This window comes from Fibroporia radiculosa (genome assembly GCF_000313525.1).
Source record: "Fibroporia radiculosa TFFH 294 genomic supercontigs, scaffold5148, whole genome shotgun sequence".
In the NCBI taxonomy this organism is placed as follows: domain Eukaryota; kingdom Fungi; phylum Basidiomycota; class Agaricomycetes; order Polyporales; family Fibroporiaceae; genus Fibroporia; species Fibroporia radiculosa.
Window position 1 is genome coordinate 2133 of NW_012133416.1, and position 19681 is coordinate 21813.

Sequence of the window (19681 nt, forward strand, 5' to 3'; positions counted from 1 at the left end):
AGGCGAGGGTCGTACGTCTGTGGTCGTCTTCGGGGGTGATGCGCTTTGCAGAGTCGGAGGAGGATCGCCTCTTCTTTGGGGCGGAGGGGTCGTCGGACATGGTGGTGGGAGGGGGGTTGGTGGTGGGAAAGCGGAGGGATGAGCGGGAGGGAGGCAAGCAAGGCGGGGGGCGGGGGCGGGGAGCGGTGATGAACGACGGGGGTATTTATGCTTGGCATGTTATACGAGGAGGAATTGCTGGAGATAACCAGGAACGGGGTGATCAATGAGAGAGGACCGGGAGGCGCGCACACATTGAGTGGGCAGCGTGAGAGCGGGCGCCAGTGTCGACAATCACGGCGCCATGCCATCGGAATCGAACTTGATGTAGCGGAGACGTCCTCTTCTCCGAGTATGCACGGCGCCAAGGCCACGGCGCCAAGCCCAGTCGAGACTCCCGCGCCCCCGGCCACCCTCAGTCACGCCCCCCAACCTAATCAGTCAAATCCTGCCCTCGCCTTGGCAGGTCTCCCTCCGCGGTCCGCCTCGACGCCTTCGTCCGAGTCATCCGCCCGAGTATGGTTACGCCCACTCCTCTTTCGCCCATTGCCGCGGTCACCTCTCCCCGTGCCCGTCGACGACATCTCCATCCTGCTAGTGCCACGGCCCGATAGGCCAATCCCCCCCCCTCCCTCTTCTCGTCCATCCACCGATCGGCGAAACAGTGGCAAAACAAGACGCGGGTCGCTTCACTCTAGATCGTCTGCAGCGTCTTGCTCGCCCAGTCTAGAACAGCCCCGCAGCGCCGGACCCTGACCGCGCAGCCATGAGGTTATCCAGCTGGCCTCAGCGCGCGAGTCACATCGTGGCGCTGCCCCGAACCGAACCGGAGGCGGGGGCGCTGATGCGTGCACACGACTCGGCCCTCTGGCAGATTCCCCCGCCCGCTTTTTTCCAGCCACCATACCGACGATTCGCTTCGTCCGCCAATCAGCGCTGCCCCCCCGCCCCACCCCGATGTGCCAAGGGCATCTCGCCAAACCCGCTCTCCGCCCAACGTCCGGCCTCTTCGTTGATACTCCTCCTCCTCTTGCTGATCAGCGTCTAGATACTCCTCCCGGTCCACCCCCCCTGCCTGCGTGCGCAGTGTCCGCCCGAGCCCTTTGTGCGCCTCCACGGGCGACCTTTTGCCAGCGTCCTCGTCCTCGCATCGATGCGGCGTGAGCCATCTTCCTCTGATGAATGATGACAAAATTCCTTTCGGGATAACAGCATCACCCGCGGTGTGCTCTCTGCCATCCCCGACCATTCCGTCAGACGTGACAGCCTCCGAGGGTGCTTAATTTCCCCCCCCTCCTCCCCCCGCGCCCGCACCCGCGCTGCCGTCGCAGTTAACCTATGAGCGTGCCAGTCTGCAGCCGCGCTTTGTCTGAATGTGCGTGGAGAGCACGTAATACGGTGCGCAGGCGGGCATTCGGGGTCTTGGCACGCCTCTCCTGCCCGTCTTCTCGGCCAAGTGCGAATTAAACGAAGCCGTCGGGGTGCAACCACGTCCCCCAATGACGAGAGCGAACCACACAGGTCCAGTCCGCGATCTCCAATCACGAGTCTGCGCGGCACCGGTCCCCTGCGTCCTTCTCCGCCGCCTTGTCTGCAAACATGATCATGTCCTGCTCGGCACACCTCCCTCGTCGCGACCCCAGCCATCGCGCACGGCTCGCTGCCAATACGATCGATCCCGAGTTCGCCCAAGTCCGCGCAAAGGGCTGGTGCGAACGCGCTTGCCAAGAAAGGAGCGGCCATCGTCTATCCTGGCGTTTTCCGCAATTCAGTTCATTAGCACACTCACACCCTCATGACGAGCTCCGCCGTGACCATCATGTGTGTCTCTGTGACGCTGCATCTCTCTGGAAAACCCGTTCGTAGGCCTGGAGACTGCCCTCCACGCGGCGCTTTGACAAAGCCGGTAAGCGATGCCTGATGGACCATCGAGGAGTTTCAATCGCTGGATTGTATTGTGTTGTAACCCTGCACAGAAGCCACGGAAAAGAGTGCCACAAATGGGCCCTTGTCTTGCAGCTAATGGCCCATTTCGTGTCCCAGCTTGGAAGGCCTGGTCGGTGCATGTCGGGCGCCGGCTGCCTGCCAATGCATGCCGCACGCACGCAGATTTACCGTCGCTGACGGCAGAGGGACGTCAACGCCCGAAGCGATAAGACAGGAGATCAGAGCGGTCTACGGGACGCAATGTCAGTCGGATAGATGAATGGGAACGCTCGCAGCAATGAAAGAATGAGAATGAATAATGGCTTATCTGATGCAAGGATTTCGGAATTGCTGTAATGTTGGTCAACGGCCAATGGCGTCAGACGGGGCGGGCGCCAGGGAGTGAATGGGCCAGTGAGGAGAAGCGTATTAGCGTGATAGGATCTTTTATGGTATAAATAGCCATTGTCGCTGAGTAGCCAGACCAGGGCTGGCACGGCGAATCTCCCATGATGCGATCCACTGTTGTGTGCCAGGGTGCGGAAATCTGAAGCGATCGGGGAGTAGGCCCTTTGGCGAGACGACACTTGCCGCGGGGATTGGTATCTTGGAATGCAGATTGGCCATCGGCAGGGATAATGACGAACGGCGGAGAGCACGAGGCCCCAGTTGGGTCCTTCGCTCGCCACGCTGCAGGCAGGCAGCAGGAGCTTCAAACCACCGGATCTAACATGTTTGTGTAGTGTCCGGGCGTGTTATCAGCCCGCACCCGCGCAGAGAAGACGACGAGACGCTGGATGGAATATTGGATGCGAACTGGGTGCGAGCGGGGCGTATGGACACGGGCGCACGGCATGGGTCACGACTGGGAGGACGAGGACGAGGGAGGACAGGAGTACGCCGCCACCCGCCCCGCTATATTTGGCGGGCGCTGCCTCAAAATACAGAGGCTTGGCAGCGCGTCATCACGATGATCACACCCGACATTGTCCCCCCTCAGCCGCCTCCTCCGCCTCCTCCTCCTCCTCCTCGTCCGCCACCAGTGGCTGCGGTGTCACAGCGCCCCGCACGGCATCCTACCAAGTCCCAGGTGCGCCACCAAGAATCCACCCCGTATCTCCCACTCTCCATCTGCCCCCCCCCGTCTGATGTCTCGAATGTACGTCAACGTCTTTTCCCTCCCCGGCTGCAACAATCTGCCTGCCAGTCTCACAGTAATGCATCCCTGCTTCGCCTGCATTCGAATGCTCACTACAGGCATTGTTCGTTGATAACCGACCTGTCAGCCTTTCCTCCATCCAGCAGCATCATCCCATGCTCAGGGCCCCCCAAGCGCTACACACCCAAACTCCTATTAGTGAGTCCAACGTCTTCCATACCGCTCCTCGCTGACACCTGCGAGCGTGCTCCCGCGCCCTCTCGTTCGCGTCAGCATCATTCCATGCGCACCGCGCCCACGAATGCGCTCGACAAATCCAATCCATCTGCGACACCGACCGTACGGAGCCTTCGTCGCCCACACCGCTGACAGCTGCGCTCGCTTGCAGAGCACGCCATCGGGCATCTCAGCGACGGCTCCCAGCGATCCACACCGCACTGCTTCGCACCCGCGACCAGCCTGTCCGCCAACGTCCATGCGATGGGGCACGTCCCCCAGCCCAACCCAGTTTCTGATGCGGCACACCCTTCCTGCTGTTATCTGCCCCGGGCGGCTCGTCTCGCCGTCCCCGCGCCGTCCTTTCGGCGGGCACTCGGCCGATACGAACCGCTAACTGTCGACGACGGACCCCAGCCGCACGCCCAGCGCGCACGACCCCGCTCCGTCTGCAAATCGCGGGCGGCGAGCGGGTGCGGCCCACGGCAACTAGACGAGGAATTAACCGTGGGCCGTCGAGTTGCCCACCGTTAATTGACCTGATGCGCCAAGTCGCAATGCCAAGCACGGACGAAGATCCGTGCGTCTTGGCATGACGAGCCTTTGCGTATATCATCCAGCGCACATCCCCACCCCCCACCCCCCCCTGCGCGCGCTGCATCCCCCTGCTTCTCGCTGTCCTTCCCTCGAGCACTCACGCACGTCAGCCGCATTCCCGTCCAGCCAGTCTCATGTTGGACGCTTGCGTTTATATATTTACACAATCACTATATATTTGACGCGCAGGAACCAGACGATAACAAGCCCATGTCGACCCGACAACCGGGGTTGGGATAATCACGACCGCACGTACGGTACACCGGCCGCAAGCGCAGAAACAATACCCCCCAGCATGGTGAGCCACCAGGCCCTGTAGAGCGCCTTCCACCCCTCTTCGTCGACAATCCGCTTTGCACAGTCGACCAGGCCTAGGTAGGGATCTTTCTCATGACGTAGCCTAGAATTGAATGTTTCATCATTCGTAAGTCTTCCGTCCTTGTGGCAATATCAGAATTGAGAACACGAACCCGATGACATCTTCCTCAGCGCCCGAATATTCCGTGTACTCCTCTCCATCAATCATGTCGTCCTCCGCTTCCTGTTCCACCGAGTTGTATTCTGGCGCTGCGTGGTTACGTTGGATGGCCAGCTTGGTCGTGATCACCTCCAGTGGGCAGATGACAACGACGCTGACAACTTCAACGCCTATATAGATCCCGAATTTGACTGACGCCATAAAGTCATCGGGTCCTGGGCGTGGCACAAGGAAAGACCGAAGCGCGGTCAGCAGGAATGCGGTATATACGATCTGGATGCACTGCGCCGCTAGGAGCCCTGGGGTCGAATACAACATCCAGGGCTTCTTGCGCTCCGTTGGCGTCAACAAGATGCGCAGAGAGTAGAGGGGTCGGAAGTAGGGGAGCTTGTACGGTGTTGTAATCGCACTGAGGAACCGTTCATTCAGTACATACTTCTTCAGTACATCACATTGATCGCGCTCACCGGTACGTGAGAATGGCAAATGGCAGGAAGAGCAGCATGGACACCAGGCCAAACGCGAGCGTGCCGAACGGTCCTGCCACGGCAGGAGGAATCGCCCTTCCCGGGGTGCTGGCCATGCTTGCACCAAGGACGGCAACGGTGAAGAGCGTCAGCACGAGGCTGAATAAGATCGTGGGCACTACAAACGCTTCCGTAAATAACCAGTTACCGAGTGGGAATGGAGATGCACGCACTGGTCCCTTTGTATAACCCAGCCCAGCCCTATCGCGGTATGTGAGCCTACCGGGACGCCACATTAGACGGTACATGGTGTAGGGCTTACCTCAATACGCCGCACCCGTCTGAGCATGCCGAAGAACGAGGTCACGACAGGCCCAGTGTGCGGTTCGATGTTTCCCTCAGCGTCAAGGCGGAGGCCACGAGGGTTGTAGTTCGCTGCGTGCGTGCGTGCATACCACACATCAGCATCGCTTTCCACGGAACATGGAACTTGCTTGAGGGCACATACCGCGCAGGCGGACAAGGGTCCCCGTCAGCGGGATCGTCATGAGCAGAGAGGCGACGAGCGTCAGCGCGATGATGACGCCGTCCTTGATGAGCTCGAATGCGGTCGGCTCGACTGCGCTCATATTCGCTCAATGTGTGTGTCGACGAGGTGGAGGTCAGTGGTGAAGAAGGGGTGTCTGCGCCGATTGCGCAACGCGCGCAGCCACAGACGCCGCTGGGCGGCAGCGTGCGGCAGTGCACCTCGCCGCGCGTTGCGTTGCGGCATCCGGCCAGGCGCCAGTCAGCCCTTTCCCAAACCACCACCTTCTCCCCTCCTGCTTATCGCGCCTCTCGCCTCCTCCCTCCGCCCCAGCTGCCCCGCTCAGTGCTGGCCTCGCGGCCAGCGTGGTCTGCGACGTGATGGGTGCGTCCGGGGGCTGTCGTGGCGGTGGTTGTCGTCCATGTGGCATTCTCGGAGAAGTTCTGCTCTTGCAGTTCTAGTCTTTGCGCCTCCTGTGAAGCCAGTCCTATTATCAGCCCAAGATGGGGCCGATAACCGACGCGATTATCGCGCTTTGACGATTCGCCTGATGTTCTTGGTTGAATCCTTTTGCAATTTGTAGCGAGCGGCTTTCCGCATGTCCGACTCTCGTTTCTTGCGAAAGATCTCCATGTGCATGAATTTCAGCTCGTGGCGAGTGCCCCATCTTGATATGTTTTTTTTTGCTATTGTAAGCGCATATTTGTGCCCCTTTCGAAGCGGGTGAGTGAACACTGCAGATGCTCCTGTGTTTTTCTGTGTAGTGACGGGTATTTTCAGCCTATGGGCCGTTTTGCAGTCTCAGGGGAGCTTCGCAGGCACCTCTCCGGCTCAAGCCGATGTTCCGTGTCTCATCTCATGTGAATGGCGCTCAAGTGGCCCTGTCTTATTTTTCAACTTCTTGACTGTCGAGTTTGCTCTCTTGCGTTAGAGTGGACGTTGTTTTACTGGATTTTGCTGGTCGAGCGATAGCCTCATGCACAGCTCTGCCGGGGGTGCTATTGGTGCTCTATCATCCCGCAAGTGTGCGTGAAGACATTTATGTAGTTCTCATAATGGAGCTGCGCAAGGAACAGTCGATGGCAGGAAGTCTTGAATTCAGGTAAAGTGCCATCTTGTCCTAAAACATTTCCCTTCTGGACTCATAATTTGTAGTGCCATGAAGGTCCTGATCTTTGAGCTCGTGGCTCCAGCACTATTATCGGCGGCTGATATCTTGATGAGGATGTGCGCGATCGATGTATGTTTGCTTGGGCTTGCATTAGATGTGGAAGTGCTGCTGGATATTCTGCCTTCAGCCTACGTCAGCCTACCCCAATCACCGTCACTACGAGTCACACGCACTCACTTCCTCAATGCATCAGGGATATATGCCTATGAAGGAGGACATACATGTTGTTGACTATTAGTGCTGCAGGGTAAAATGTTTGCGTGGTGCGTCAGAGGTTCCTATCGCAAGATTTTGTGACCGCTCTTATGGTGTTTGTTCAGGCTCAACCTCTCTGCTGTTGCCTGCCGCACTTGCGCAGGCCGCAATCCTTGTCGGGAATTTTGTTACGCTTTACACTGGACATCTTCGCGACTCGTTCCATGCTTTTGGACAAACCTCGACTCCATTACGCGTCCCCGCCCATGTTGGTGGAACGCGTGTTTGTGTGAGACAGCGTTGGTCGGACATACTTGGGTAGCTGCTCTCTTAGATGATGTTCCGTGTACGTTAATGTTGCCTTCTCAATGCCATATATTTTCTTTCACTACTACTTGCGTGTCGTTGGAGAGGTTGAACACCAACGCCAACATCGGTGCACTTCTCGCCAACGTTCTCCAACTGGCAATATTCATTCCACATGTACCTACGTTCGCTCTCATGCTATCTAGACGTACTCCTAGATATATTCTGTAGCAGCCTGTCTTCCAATCAGGCTTGTCTGACGGCTGCAGCCACAACTGTTTGACTCTCCGACTGTGGGCCACATAATTAGAGTTCGACTGGCTTGTCGTCGTCTCACCACCCCAGGACGCCCTCCTCCGCGATCCGGCCTCCGCCAATCACTATATCTCCCTTCCGACAATGTCTTCAGGACTAGATCCTGTTATGAATAGAGTCAGTATTCTTGTTTGTCCTTGGAATTGTGTAGTTCCTTACTGCGGACACCGCATCCCATGTTGTTGTCTCAGAAAGCGGCATTAGACCAGCTCAGGTTCAAGAAAGTTCAGAGAGAACAGCATGCTTCCACACACCAGACCACACCTCCAGTACCCCCGCCCTGGCATGCTGCCCAGACCGCTCTGAACGTTCCGCCCACGCAGTCGCGCGATGCCACCGTCCCATCGCGCTACTTCCCTCCCACACCGATGTCTCCGGGCACCGTGCTGGTACCCAGCTCAAGTCCGCCTCGCCCGGATCAGACCCATCGACCACATCCACCCGCCTGGCAGCACGATGCCCTCGCAGACGGCATTCCTGGACTTATTCATTCCGAGCCCCGCAGGCTGTCCTTCGCGCCGACCCATCTCGATCCCTTGTCCGCACCCAGCGGCTTCACGCCCGCGAATCGCGCGCCGCACGCGTCGTTCACGCGTCCGCCAGCGCAGAACGGGAGGAGGATGTCGGAGGTCGACGAGTCCGAGGACGGGGAGCCGCCTCGCAAGCGTGTCAACCGGGGGGCGTCGCACGACCCGATCGACTTCCTGGGCATGCCCGACTCGCCGCAGGTGCAGCGTCCGGGCCAGCGGCGCAAGGCCAACGGGAGCGCGTCTCTGTCGTCCGCGTCTTCCGACGACTCGCTCCCCGACATCAAGGACGTCGTCGCCGGCCCTTCCAAGCCGCGCATCGTCCGCCGCTCGCGCTCGCCCGACCTGCCACCATCGTCCTCCGAGCGGTCCCAGTCAGAGGCTGAGGATCCCAAGTTTACGCGCTTCAAGATGACGCAGCCGCAACATCCTATTAGCGTTATACGGGCTGCTTGGCAGCAGGCAGGGGGCGACGTCCCGAGGGCGTCGGAGCTGCTCAACGATCCCAGCTGGCGGCCTCCAATGCCTGCGTCGCCGGCCACCATCGCAAAGTCAGCCATGGAGGTCGGTAGGGTGAAGGAGCTTGATGATGCAAAGCAGGCGCAACGGGCAGCGATTCGGGAAAAGGGGAAGAAATCCATGATCTACAAGACGGTGCCCAACCTCGAGAACAAGCCGCCATCAAAGCCTTCTCCATCCACCCCCTCTCGAGCTCCCGTGGATCTTCCTTCTTCCCCTCGGACTCCTGGCAGCCCCCTTGTGGCGCAGCCACGCGTGAAGCGATTGAAACGGAAGGTTGTGGACTCCGACTCTGAGGCAGAACCTGCTGATGAAGGCTCTTCGGCTCCTGCAAAACGCCCCCACAACGTGTCTACGAATGAAACTCGTGCGTTGGATTACTTCAATGCCGCCGCTCCTGAGGCACTCCAGGAGTTGACAGGTGGGTTGGAGCAGTCGTTTGCGGTGGGACACGCTCACATGGAAGCTCGGTAGGGTGTGCTGTGGAGCAAGCTAACAAGATCATCGCCCTTCGTCCTTTTGTATCGGTGGATGAATTGAGAGTTAAGCTCGGACAGGGTAAGAAGAAGGTCGGACCTTCGGGCATCAGTCCTAGAATGTTTGAGGACTGCGCTGCTATTTTTGAGGGATATGGAACCGTTGATAGCATCCTCGAGGACTGCGAAGAGATCGGAGCGGAATTGCGCTCTGAGATCGCCAAGTGGGGACGCGGGGCGTCGAGCAAGGCTGATAGCAGAGAAGGCACTGTGTCTTCGCGAGGCTCTCCTTCATGCGTCGATGGTCTCCCTGATGGCGCATTGAGCTTACGCACGCAAAACGTACCTGCTGACCGAAGACCGAGTTACTATCTGACTTCTCAGCCGTCGTTGCTGTCGCCGGATGTGCAGCTCAAGGAATATCAAATGGTTGGTGTAAATTGGCTGAATCTGCTTTATCGCAAGAAGCTCAGCTGTATCCTTGCCGACGAGATGGGTGAGTGTTCTTCTATATTCGATCACACTTAGCCGAGCCAACGCGTCGCCTCTGTAGGTCTGGGGAAAACGATACAGGTTATCAGCTTCTTTGCTCATTTGAAAGAGCTGGGGCGAAAAGGACCCCATCTAATCGTCGTCCCGTGAGTTCGTTGCCATCAAGATATTTATGCTGTGATTAATACTCGTTATGCAGGTCTTCCACGCTCGAGAACTGGTGCAGAGAGTTTGACCGCTTTGCCCCAGGGATCACTGTCGCTACATATTATGCCGATAAGGACAAGCGACCCGCTATGCGTCAGAGTCTCCTAGACACACAGCGGAGTCAGACACCAGACGGTTGGGAAGTTTTGATCACCACATACAATCTTGCACAAGGAGATGACAAGGACCGTAAATTCTTCCGGCGCATTACCTGGGATGTGAGTGACGCTCGACATTCTATGCCGATTTGTGCTTATATTGTGTCATCTCTATAAAAGGCCTGCATCTTTGACGAGGGCCATGTTCTGAAGAACTTCCAATCTCAGCGCTATCAAACTCTGCTCAAGTACGAATCACGGTGGAGGTTATTGTTAACTGGAACACCACTGCAGAACAACCTGCAAGAGCTTGTGGTATGCTTACCTTCGAGCTACTTGAGTGGCATCTCACATTCAGCGTGACAGTCACTCATGAATTTCATCCTGCCACAAAAGTTCGAGGAGGATCTTGATACACTGCGTGCGGTGTTCAAAACCAAGGGTGACTCCAAAGTGACACTTCTCGCTCAGGAGCGCGTCTCACGAGCAAAGAAAATGATGACCCCGTTCGTGCTACGCAGACGGAAAGACCAGGCAAGTGAATGCCTCTCACTGCTGACGGCAACCTAACATGTCCATCAGGTTCTGAAAGATCTCCCCAAGAAGAGTGAACGTATTGAATGGTGTGAGATGACTTCATTACAAAAGTCAATCTACAACGAGGCGCTGCGACGCTCTCGGAAGACTGTCTTTGATCTGGAGAACAAGCCCGAGGAGCCTGTTGTTGAGACCAACGGTCGAGGAAAGCCTACAAAGAAGACCCGTCCCAGCGCGCGTCCAAAGGATAAGATGTACCTGGAAAACAGCTCAAATGTACTTATGGATCTTCGAAAAGCAGCGTCACATCCTATGCTCTTCCGAAGACGGTTCACGGACGAGAAGTTGACGTTGATCACCAAACTCTTACTGAAAGAACCCGACTTCAAGAAGAGAGGGGCTGTCTTCCAATATGTGAAGGAGGACATGGAGGTCATGACCGATGCTGAGCTTCAGTTGTTCTGCGCCACCTACAAGGTTTTTGTCACTCAGTTGTGACAACGGCGTGATTACTAATGGTGTATCTAGTCAACGCGGAAGTTCTTGCAGGAGGAAGACTGCTACGTGCAAGCTGGAAAAGTCAAAGTTCTCCTTGATCTGCTGCAAAGATACCAAGCCGATGGGCGTCGCATCTTGATTTTCTCGCAGGTAAGATGGCGTGGCCAATAGCGTATACAGTATGCTTATCATCGGCCCAGTTTACCCAAATCTTAGATATCTTGCAAAGAGTACTCGACAACAGGAAGACCAGGTACTTAGTGTTAACTGGCTCAACACCTGTTGATGTTCGGCAATCCCTGGTGGATGAATTTACCGAGGACGAATCTATTCCCGTGTTTCTATTGTCTACGAAGGCTGGCGGTATGGGAATCAACCTCACAGCTGCAAGCGTCGTGATCATGTAAGCTCCCTTGTGTGTTTCGAGGGAAGTGTGTATTGACGAGTGACTCATGCTCCTCCAGGTTTGACCAAGATTTCAATCCGCATAACGACAAACAAGCACAAGATCGAGCGTACCGAATCGGTCAAAAGCGAGATGTCGATGTTGTGAAACTGATCACGAAGGGGTCCATAGAGGAGGACATGCTGGCACTGGGACAGACAAAGCTGGCGCTCGATGAAGCTGTTGCCGGTGAAGAAGGTGACGAGAGAGTGGAGAGGGAGATCAAGACGTCGCTGATGAATGTGGTCCGCAAGAAGCTAGAAGAAAGCCCTGAAGACGAGGACAAGCCCGACGACTCCAACGGCGCGACGGTGGACGTTGGAAGTCCCTTGAGCGTTTTAGATGACAGCTGATTGGAATAAAACTTATATCGGATGCAACATTTATTCGTTAATACCTCTGTATCTATAGTCGCTATCTCATGTTGTGTTACCTGGAAGGTTTTTCCTCTTCCCTAATGCATGCCGTCTTGCATCTCACCGAGTCCCCCGGCACTTTTCAAGACCGTAACAAGGTTGCTCATCAGGAAAAACTGAGCACTCACGGTTACCGAAGATCGATGTGATTCAACGGCAGTACGCAACTCCGGACGCCATGTACGTAGCACCAAATGTTCTATCATTCAAAAAAGGTGAGACCCTTGATCATTCTATCTGTGCTAGTACGGAAGTATTCGTTATCAATGCCATGCTCCCGTGAGTCCATGTTGACGAGCGGGTTGCGGACCACATACTCCAAAAAGGGCCCTGAATAGATTTGGCGTAGGACAAACCGCAGCGACTCGACGGCGGGATCACTCAGCATCACGAATTTGTACCCCGACAGCGTCTCGTACAGATGGAGTTTGTACGCGGATGTGCGGTAATTCACGAACTGCTCATCTCTGGGGTTCACATGGCATATTGGGCGACGACAAGAGTCACGAGGGCATGGGGTACTCACTTGCCAGAAAGCTTCTTCACCATGTTTCGAAGGGACAAGACAACTCCATAGACAAGTTTTGCCTCTTCGTCGAACGGCAGACCTGCTGAAGCGGGTTGCTGCAGAGCCGGGGGTGATTGCGGTCGCGGAGCCGGAAGTGGTGTGCGGGGAGCTTCGTCGTTCACCGCAACGAGGACACCCGAAGCGGAAGATAACGTGTTCTTAGGATTACTGAGAACGGACGTAGTGTCGATGACGGCCTCTTCCTGACGAGGGTAGACAGCTGCAGACACTGCGGGTAAGAGGCCACCACCCTCTACAGCGACTCTAGGGCGTTTGCTGCGATGCCAGTCTTGGTAGTACACGCAGTTGCAATGCCTGTATACGTACCGTGAAATGAGGTGCCTTGCGAGAGCTGAGGGCTTACCTGTCATATATGTACAGGCTATAAATCGTCATTCTTGGGATGTCGTCGAATCCAACTAGCGCTGGCGACGAGATTCACCGGCAGGGTTCAAGAAGCGGTAACTCGAGGGAAGAAACGGCAAATATTCAGAGAGAAATGTAACGCGGACCAGACAGGTGCAGGGTTCAACAGATGGGAGTCACGGTTTGATGCCGGCGGTGGCTGCTCAAAGTCGCAGTCAGAGGAACGCACTGGCATTCGATTGCCCGATCATGCTCGATCTTCTCCGAGAATCTCAGATGCAGTGCTAAACGACGCCCGAACAAGCTTCCAGCCGCTAACCACGATCTCTGTTACAGCACAAACTGGAAATAACACGCAAAGCTGTCCGGACCAAGAACCACAGGTACTAGGTAGCTGAGCAGCAGTTGAAAGCAGAAAGATACAACAAGTAAAATACAGCACGCCAATACACCTACAACATCCTGAGACATCAAACCGGGACACCTACGTACTCCTGCTTCTCTTCCGGAGACAGGTACAGGCCAGGCGGAGGTCCCGAGTAGGTCGGGATCTTCTCGTCAAATTGGTTGTACAGCGGTAGTCCTTGTACGGGCACGGGAGGCGCCTGACCATAGCCGTACGCTGCTGCCGTCGGGTCAGCGGGTCCATTGACGAGATACTAACCAGGGACATAAGCTTCACACAGGAACTGTTATGACTAGAAACGTACAGGAGGAAGCTGAGAGTTGAACTGGAAGGATGTTGGTGCTGTAGAACTTGGGACGGTAATGTTTAATTTCTACGTTGTTTCAGCCTCTGGCGTCCGAGAACACAAAGCATCACACTCACGATTGCGTTGACACCGATGCCAGGCATGGAGATTCTGTACGTGGGAAGTTCCACATCGGGCTTGACAGAACGATCCTCTGCCTCAAAGCGCTGAAGCATCTTGTTCACTTGCGACTTTCCCTGATTGTGTTGTCAGACATCGCGGCGAATCTGTTTTCGGAAAACTTACAGAAAGCTTCCAGAGGAACATGGGTATCCACATCAGGAGGAGAACAGCAAAGAAACTGGCGATGCTGATTCCCCGTGCCTTCCAAATTCGGCCAGTATCATCCCAGCCATAAGGCCAGTAATCGAACTCAACTTCGTTTTCACCTGGGAGAAGATGCAAGGCGACATAATACATGCCAATGGGGACAGCCAATGTGGCGCTACAACGTGATCAACTCAGCACAGGTGATCTCGACCCGAGAACGAGTCCACGACGCACATGAAGGTGATTATAGCCCACACCATGTCGAAGCCTGGCTTGATGTAGCGAGAACCTTTACGCACGACCGCTCGGATTCTGGCTTGCCATGCATCCTTGGAAATCTACATACGCAAGAAGTTATCAGGGCTGACAATGGGTGACTCGGAGCCACTCACGAAACTCTGTAGCTGATACGGGACCTGCTCCGGAGGTGGTTGGTCGACAGGAAGACGCTTTGAGACTAGTAAGCCATTCTGAGCACCATCTCCCTGACTCTGCACCTCACCAGTTCAATAACGTTGGCGGCCATCTTGTGCACTGCAGGATGAGTCTCGACTCGCGAGCCAGGTAGTAACTGAGTTGGGCAGCTTGTAGAAAAGGGAGAAGAAAAGGTCGAACCGGTCGACGCTGTGAAGAATTGACAACGGTCCTGCCTGCAGTCACAAACTGGGGAGAGCGGGATTAAGTAGAGGGAGGGAGCTGAGAACGGTCGCCGTCGCACTGCCGCGTTTGTCGTCTTGGCGCCACCGTCGCTACAGATTGGTGATCGGCCCGCGCCACCATATCAGGAAGGTCTCTAGGAACGACACCATAACTGTCCCTCGTAACTGTTCCACGGCACACCACCTATGGTCTTCCCTGGCGTTGTTATGAGAGCGAAAAATGTCGGAGAAAGACTTTCATATACTCCAGACACAGCCACTCAAGCAGCTAGACGGCCATCAATTGCTATCAATGCGATCTCAAGACATCCATCCCAAGCAGCATCACGAAACGTTCCGTATCCGTGTTGGTACACACTTATGTTTGATTACTCGAACCTCGAAAGGTTAGCTAGATACCCTCATCCTCCCTACAGGCAGTCGATAGAACCGCTGTGTAAAGTACTCTCTGGTCTGGCCCCAACGGTCTCCGTCTGCTTCAACAACGTCCACATCGCTCCATTCGACATCGATGCCAACGTCCGACAGGTGGAGTTCCGATACTTGGGTATACACGTCATAGAAAGTGGCATCTACACGCCATGGAATCAGTAGGAGCGAGAGAGGTGAGAGAAGCAGCGTACTTGTGGCACCTAGACCGTTGAAGAATCCAAAACGTGATTCCGGGCCCAAAAGCAGATCAGGTACGTGTCCGAAGAATTCACGGAGATCTGGTCGCTTTGCATTCAGGGCGTGCGCCTAAAGTGGTTGATTGTTAATCTCACCTTTGTAGTCCTCTGAGAAGGTGTCAGTGTAGACCACATCAAAGCCGCCTGCACCAAGCAATGCGTCGCTTTCGATAAAATCTTGCCATTTGCCTTCGAGCACCTTGACACCCGGTTTATCGAACCAGCCAAGTTCTCGCATGCGCTGCAGGACGTCCGGATGTGGTTCAATGATGACATGCAGCGAAGGTGGAGTGGGTAAGGACTGGAACATGGTGTCGATCTATGTGATTGGTCAATAAAATCTTCACAGCGGACCATTTTCTATACATACTATGCCGAGGCCAAAGCCCACATTTAGAATTTTGAGACCATCTACGAAGTTCTCGTGGCCCGAACAGAGTTTATGCACCGTTTCCTGCACTTGACACTATCGTACTCGGTCTGATAGTTTTGAGCCAGAATCATATGATACTCACTAATTCCACGTTCCCATCCCATCATGACCCCCACTTCCTCGTTGTCACTGACCTTGACGAGACAGATCTCTTGGCCATATTCATCCTTGGTAAACGATAAATGCGATGTCAGAAAGGTTTCAGAAGAGCTAGCAGCAGTTGTGTCTGTGGCTTTGAGCACAAGCGACAGCGACGAGTCGGCGGGCGGAGAGCGCGAAGAGAGTAGCGAAAGAATCAGTTCTGCGGTGGCGAGAACATAGTCTGAGACGTATTCAGAGTAATATACGAAGATTTGAGCTCACCGGAGCGGATACCGGCATCTCGGACGATGTTGTAACAAGTTTCGTTGTTGAATGACAATGCTATATCACCTGCAGTGTTGTGCAGGTTGTCGACTATCCTCGACAGCCCACTACTCGTAAGGATCTCGCGGCAAGGTGTTCCGGGGGGTGGACGGACCTGAGTTCCATATTGCACCCTCCTCTATCAAGTATGTCATTAGCTTTGCGTTCTCCACATAAGCTGCAGCGTGTAGCGCTGAAGTGCCCTCTTCGTCTTGAAACCAGAGAGGAGCACCGTCCGCAACCATATTTTTGATAGTTTCCATCGGGGCGCGCTCTAATATCGCAATAATCAAAGCCTCTCCCAGACTGACAAGCGCATCGACTTCTTCCTCGTTTCCCCAGTCTGGTGATTGCGAGCGTGGTGGAGCAGTCATCGTAGATCGCGGCCTGTAGAGATCGGCGCAGTCCTGTTGCTGAAAGGGATTTTCTGGTAGAATTCCCAAGTGGGACACCGCGCGCTCATGTGATATACGCGTGAGCGTCGCGTCGCGCACATTTGGTTTTCGCGTTCGTAAAATTTGCAGTCAAGTCACGGCGGCAAATTGTGTATTATATGATGGTCACAGCTCGATGCTTAGAATTTGGAGCTCTATTCCTAGCGCGGAAGAACACTCAGAATTTCGAATGGCGCCCTATCCTGTGAGAAGCAATGGCCACGTTCGCAGAGCTCTCGTATCATCCTGCAAAACGTGCTTGTTATGCCATAGTCCGACTAAGTTAGTTCCATTGTAACGCTCGTTATGTCGTCTCGGCACACCGTCGATACTGCATAGTCATCAATCACGCTTGACTCCGATAATCAGAAACTTATGCGAAAGGAAGCATGCACGATGGCCGCACCCAATGCCTCTATGCCAAACGACAGACGTAATACAGCAGGGGCTACTAGCGTTGTTGCGGATGGGCTGATATCGTTCTGTCGTAAAGCGGGAACACGTCGGCAGCCACAAGACAAGAAGGGAAGCTTCAGACGGCACAAAGTTGCAGGCAGGCGCCGCAGCTGCTGAGATACAGGGTCGGCTACCGGCCTGGAACAAAAGTTGGTGTCCTGCGGCATTGGCCACAGCACCCATCATCGGGTCTGAACCAGAAGCCTTCCATATCACAATTGCGTCTAGGCGGAACAGGAACCTGCGGTAAGGTTTAAACGACGACGACAGCTTCTATATTGCTCCATCAGGCGGGCTCTTAGACAAGAATGGCGAGAGAATTTATGAAGACAAACCAGAAGCAATGATTTATCAGAAGACTTGTTAGAATCCACGAGGGGTCAATGAAACCGCACAGGCGTATCGCCAACTTGGCCGGAGATCGAGGGTGAAGGCAGCGCGCGAAACCAAACTTATGGAACTAAAATCAACTGTAGGCTTGGTTAGGCATTGTCCAAATGGTTGAAAGGCAAATTTGTCGCTGGTTACCGTACGACATACACACGATCAGCGCATGGCTAAGGCTTGGCACAGCAGTCATGTAAAGAGAATCCAAGAAAAGCTGTCAAAGAAGCTCATACATTGCGTTTCCTCGCACAAGTTACAGTGGAGCCTGATGATCAGATAGGACCTTGATGCAGGAAGTACAGTGAGCGTTACGATTTGAACGTGTGGTCATGTCCATACGAGGCCAACTTATAAAAGCCTGCAAGGGAATATCTACCCAATCAACCACGGGGAGTCACGCTCATGAGCATGTATTACCTGGTGAATATCAAGGAGATGTGACATAAAGTCTTCATATGGAGTCCTCCTCGTGTATTGTGATTCGTGGCGCGTCTATCACGCCAACTGGAGGAGTATCGGTCGGTGTATCGTCATGATCAGGTCCTGCAGGTACGGGCGGAGCAGGTCCGATATCGTCCTCGCTGCCTTCATCGCTCTCGTCGCCAGGTTTTCTGAAAATAAGCTCCTTCCCACTGACGAGGCGCCTCTTCTTTAATGGGACATCCGGCACGTCCGCAGAGGCACCCGCACCAGAGGTAGACTCTTTCTCAGTGGTATTGCCTTTGCTACGTCCCTTTTTCTTCTGTCTCTTGGCGCGGTTTTTCGCGGTCTTTGCTTCAGCCTGGTCCTCCCACTCTTTTCTCTTCCGCTCGAACTCAGCCATGTCTGTTTCCTGCAGAATAGATGTCATAGCGAGTTTCAACAAAGAGGCAGGGCGCGCACCTTTTGTGCCTTCTCGTCCATGAGTTTCAGCCTCTCATACTCCCTCCGCCTACTTGCTTTGTAGACGTGAAACTCGCCACTGCCTGCACCGGCGCTGGAGCCCTGCACATTCTTCATCATCTCCCGTGCAGGACGAACACTCTTTTCTTTCGGTGGTGTGGGGACATATGCAGGCTTAGATGGGTCTTTAAGCAGCCTGTCAAGCTGCATGCGTTGTCTTTCAACTGGCGTTGCGGCATGACGATTAGCGGGCGCGGGTGTTGACTGGGGAATGGGAGACGCAGACATGGTTGCAAGTGGCTGAGAATGTGTGCCACAGCCACCAGTCATCTCGATCTACTGCCCGCCCGGCCCACGTCTAAATCATATCTCAAGACCGTCTCCGTTCGGGCTGTACAAACCGGCTGTCATGCTGTATAAAATTGCACCGAGTATAACATATTCTAACGACATGTGCTACATAAGGGCATGCTAAATCAACTGATTCCACTGATGAAATGCAAGTAGTAAAGGTGGGTGATACTATTGACTACAGAAGACACGCGTGAAAGATAGCGGGTATTATACGACTGCAAAGACATGGTTAATATCCAAATATAATTAGACATGAAGTGCAGAGACATACGTAGGACAGCGTTGATGCATCCATCGTTCTCAGGGTTATTTGTAATTTGTGCATACTTCCCGAATACGACCTTCCCGCCTGCGGTGACCATGCCCAATTCTGATACATTTACTTCAATCACAGTGCCTTTGGTTAGGACACCCAGCTGAGTGTACATTGGCGATTGGGGGTTCTTCTTCACACCTAAGATTTGTAGCTGGAAGGTCGCTTTGAGATCAGCTGCAGAGGCAGACATCAGTAAAACGGTAATACATCATTGAGCATCATACGTACGATGAGTGACATTTGCCTTTTTATAACGCAACGCCATAGGCCGCACGAATCGCTCCATCTTGACCGGTTTCCGGGTGAAGCCTTCCCCTACGAACGTTGCCTTTGTGACCATCCGCTTCCACGCCTTTTTCTTGCTCTTTCCCGTCCGCATAACCTTGAACATCTCATCCTCTGCAATTCCTCGAACTTTGGGCAGGGGGACGGTATATTTCGCCGCCTTGTCCTTCCGTTTCTCCTTGATTGCCGTCGACAGTGCTTTTGCGTCCTTCTGCCCTTCACGATCAAGCAGGTATGTCGGCAGAGCGCCGTCTGGCACTGTTGATGAATCTTTTTGCTTGACATTACGCTCATCGTGCGCCTTGAGTGTTTTCTTCATCTGTACTTTCTCAGCATGGCGTTTAGCATGTAGAATTTTAGCCTTTAGACCAAACGCCTTCTGGGCGGTAGCAGAGGCACGGTGAACGGCCCTGGCTTCCCGTTTTCGTCTTTGATACAGATGATTGTAAGACCTGGAAATGCTCAAGAGCAACCAGAACATACTTCCGCTCATAGTAGTCTAACCGCCGACCATGTCGCTTGATGTGCTCTTCTATGTACTCGTTCTGTATTAGACGAAGTGAGTGTTTCTGCGATCGTATACATCAATATATACATACCTGAGGCTGTATGCAAAAACACAATTAGCTTTGTGAGCTCCATAAGCACGGAAGACAGACGCACCATTGGTGTTGGGAGGAGCGAAAATGCCGATTACCCATTTAGGCGCGGAGAGTGGTAAGCGCGCTTGAGGATGGAGGAAGCGTGTAATTCGAGCAACGGTGCGTCCGTTCCACGTTCCACGTCCAAAGTGCGCGCCGCGCTTCTCATACATCTCTGCTCTCCTTTCCTTGTCA

General features: G+C 54.3%; 6 protein-coding genes across 6 annotated transcripts; 2 read left to right on the forward strand and 4 right to left on the reverse strand.

Moving 5' to 3' along the window:
• Window positions 1-2935: 2935 nt before the first annotated feature.
• Window positions 2936-3737, forward strand: FIBRA_05719 (uncharacterized protein; the record flags this gene model as incomplete). The annotated part of the gene is made up of 3 exons (XM_012327475.1): window positions 2936-3179; window positions 3252-3463; window positions 3513-3737. 3 exons carry the CDS (start codon window positions 2936-2938, stop codon window positions 3735-3737), a joined length of 681 nt encoding a protein of 226 aa, XP_012182865.1.
• Window positions 3738-4177: 440 nt separating this feature from the next.
• Window positions 4178-5511, reverse strand: FIBRA_05720 (uncharacterized protein; the record flags this gene model as incomplete). The annotated part of the gene is made up of 6 exons (XM_012327476.1): window positions 4178-4337; window positions 4408-4824; window positions 4883-5060; window positions 5116-5143; window positions 5205-5317; window positions 5391-5511. The coding sequence occupies 6 exons, from the start codon at window positions 5509-5511 to the stop codon at window positions 4178-4180; spliced, it is 1017 nt and encodes a 338-aa protein (XP_012182866.1).
• Window positions 5512-7571: 2060 nt separating this feature from the next.
• On the forward strand, window positions 7572-11547 carry FIBRA_05721 (uncharacterized protein; the record flags this gene model as incomplete). The annotated part of the gene is made up of 10 exons (XM_012327477.1): window positions 7572-8862; window positions 8916-9413; window positions 9471-9555; window positions 9609-9834; window positions 9895-10029; window positions 10081-10224; window positions 10297-10728; window positions 10780-10899; window positions 10950-11152; window positions 11214-11547. 10 exons carry the CDS (start codon window positions 7572-7574, stop codon window positions 11545-11547), a joined length of 3468 nt encoding a protein of 1155 aa, XP_012182867.1.
• A 265-nt stretch (window positions 11548-11812) lies between these two features.
• On the reverse strand, window positions 11813-14092 carry FIBRA_05722 (uncharacterized protein; the record flags this gene model as incomplete). The annotated part of the gene is made up of 9 exons (XM_012327478.1): window positions 11813-12077; window positions 12137-12493; window positions 13037-13203; window positions 13255-13323; window positions 13374-13493; window positions 13543-13741; window positions 13801-13904; window positions 13959-14015; window positions 14069-14092. 9 exons carry the CDS (start codon window positions 14090-14092, stop codon window positions 11813-11815), a joined length of 1362 nt encoding a protein of 453 aa, XP_012182868.1.
• A 520-nt stretch (window positions 14093-14612) lies between these two features.
• On the reverse strand, window positions 14613-16105 carry FIBRA_05723 (uncharacterized protein; the record flags this gene model as incomplete). The annotated part of the gene is made up of 7 exons (XM_012327479.1): window positions 14613-14797; window positions 14849-14935; window positions 14990-15212; window positions 15264-15352; window positions 15409-15648; window positions 15690-15782; window positions 15847-16105. The coding sequence occupies 7 exons, from the start codon at window positions 16103-16105 to the stop codon at window positions 14613-14615; spliced, it is 1176 nt and encodes a 391-aa protein (XP_012182869.1).
• A 1354-nt stretch (window positions 16106-17459) lies between these two features.
• On the reverse strand, window positions 17460-19659 carry FIBRA_05724 (uncharacterized protein; the record flags this gene model as incomplete). The annotated part of the gene is made up of 7 exons (XM_012327480.1): window positions 17460-17840; window positions 17891-18114; window positions 18516-18734; window positions 18789-19273; window positions 19329-19377; window positions 19445-19450; window positions 19509-19659. The coding sequence occupies 7 exons, from the start codon at window positions 19657-19659 to the stop codon at window positions 17460-17462; spliced, it is 1515 nt and encodes a 504-aa protein (XP_012182870.1).
• Window positions 19660-19681: the final 22 nt, after the last annotated feature.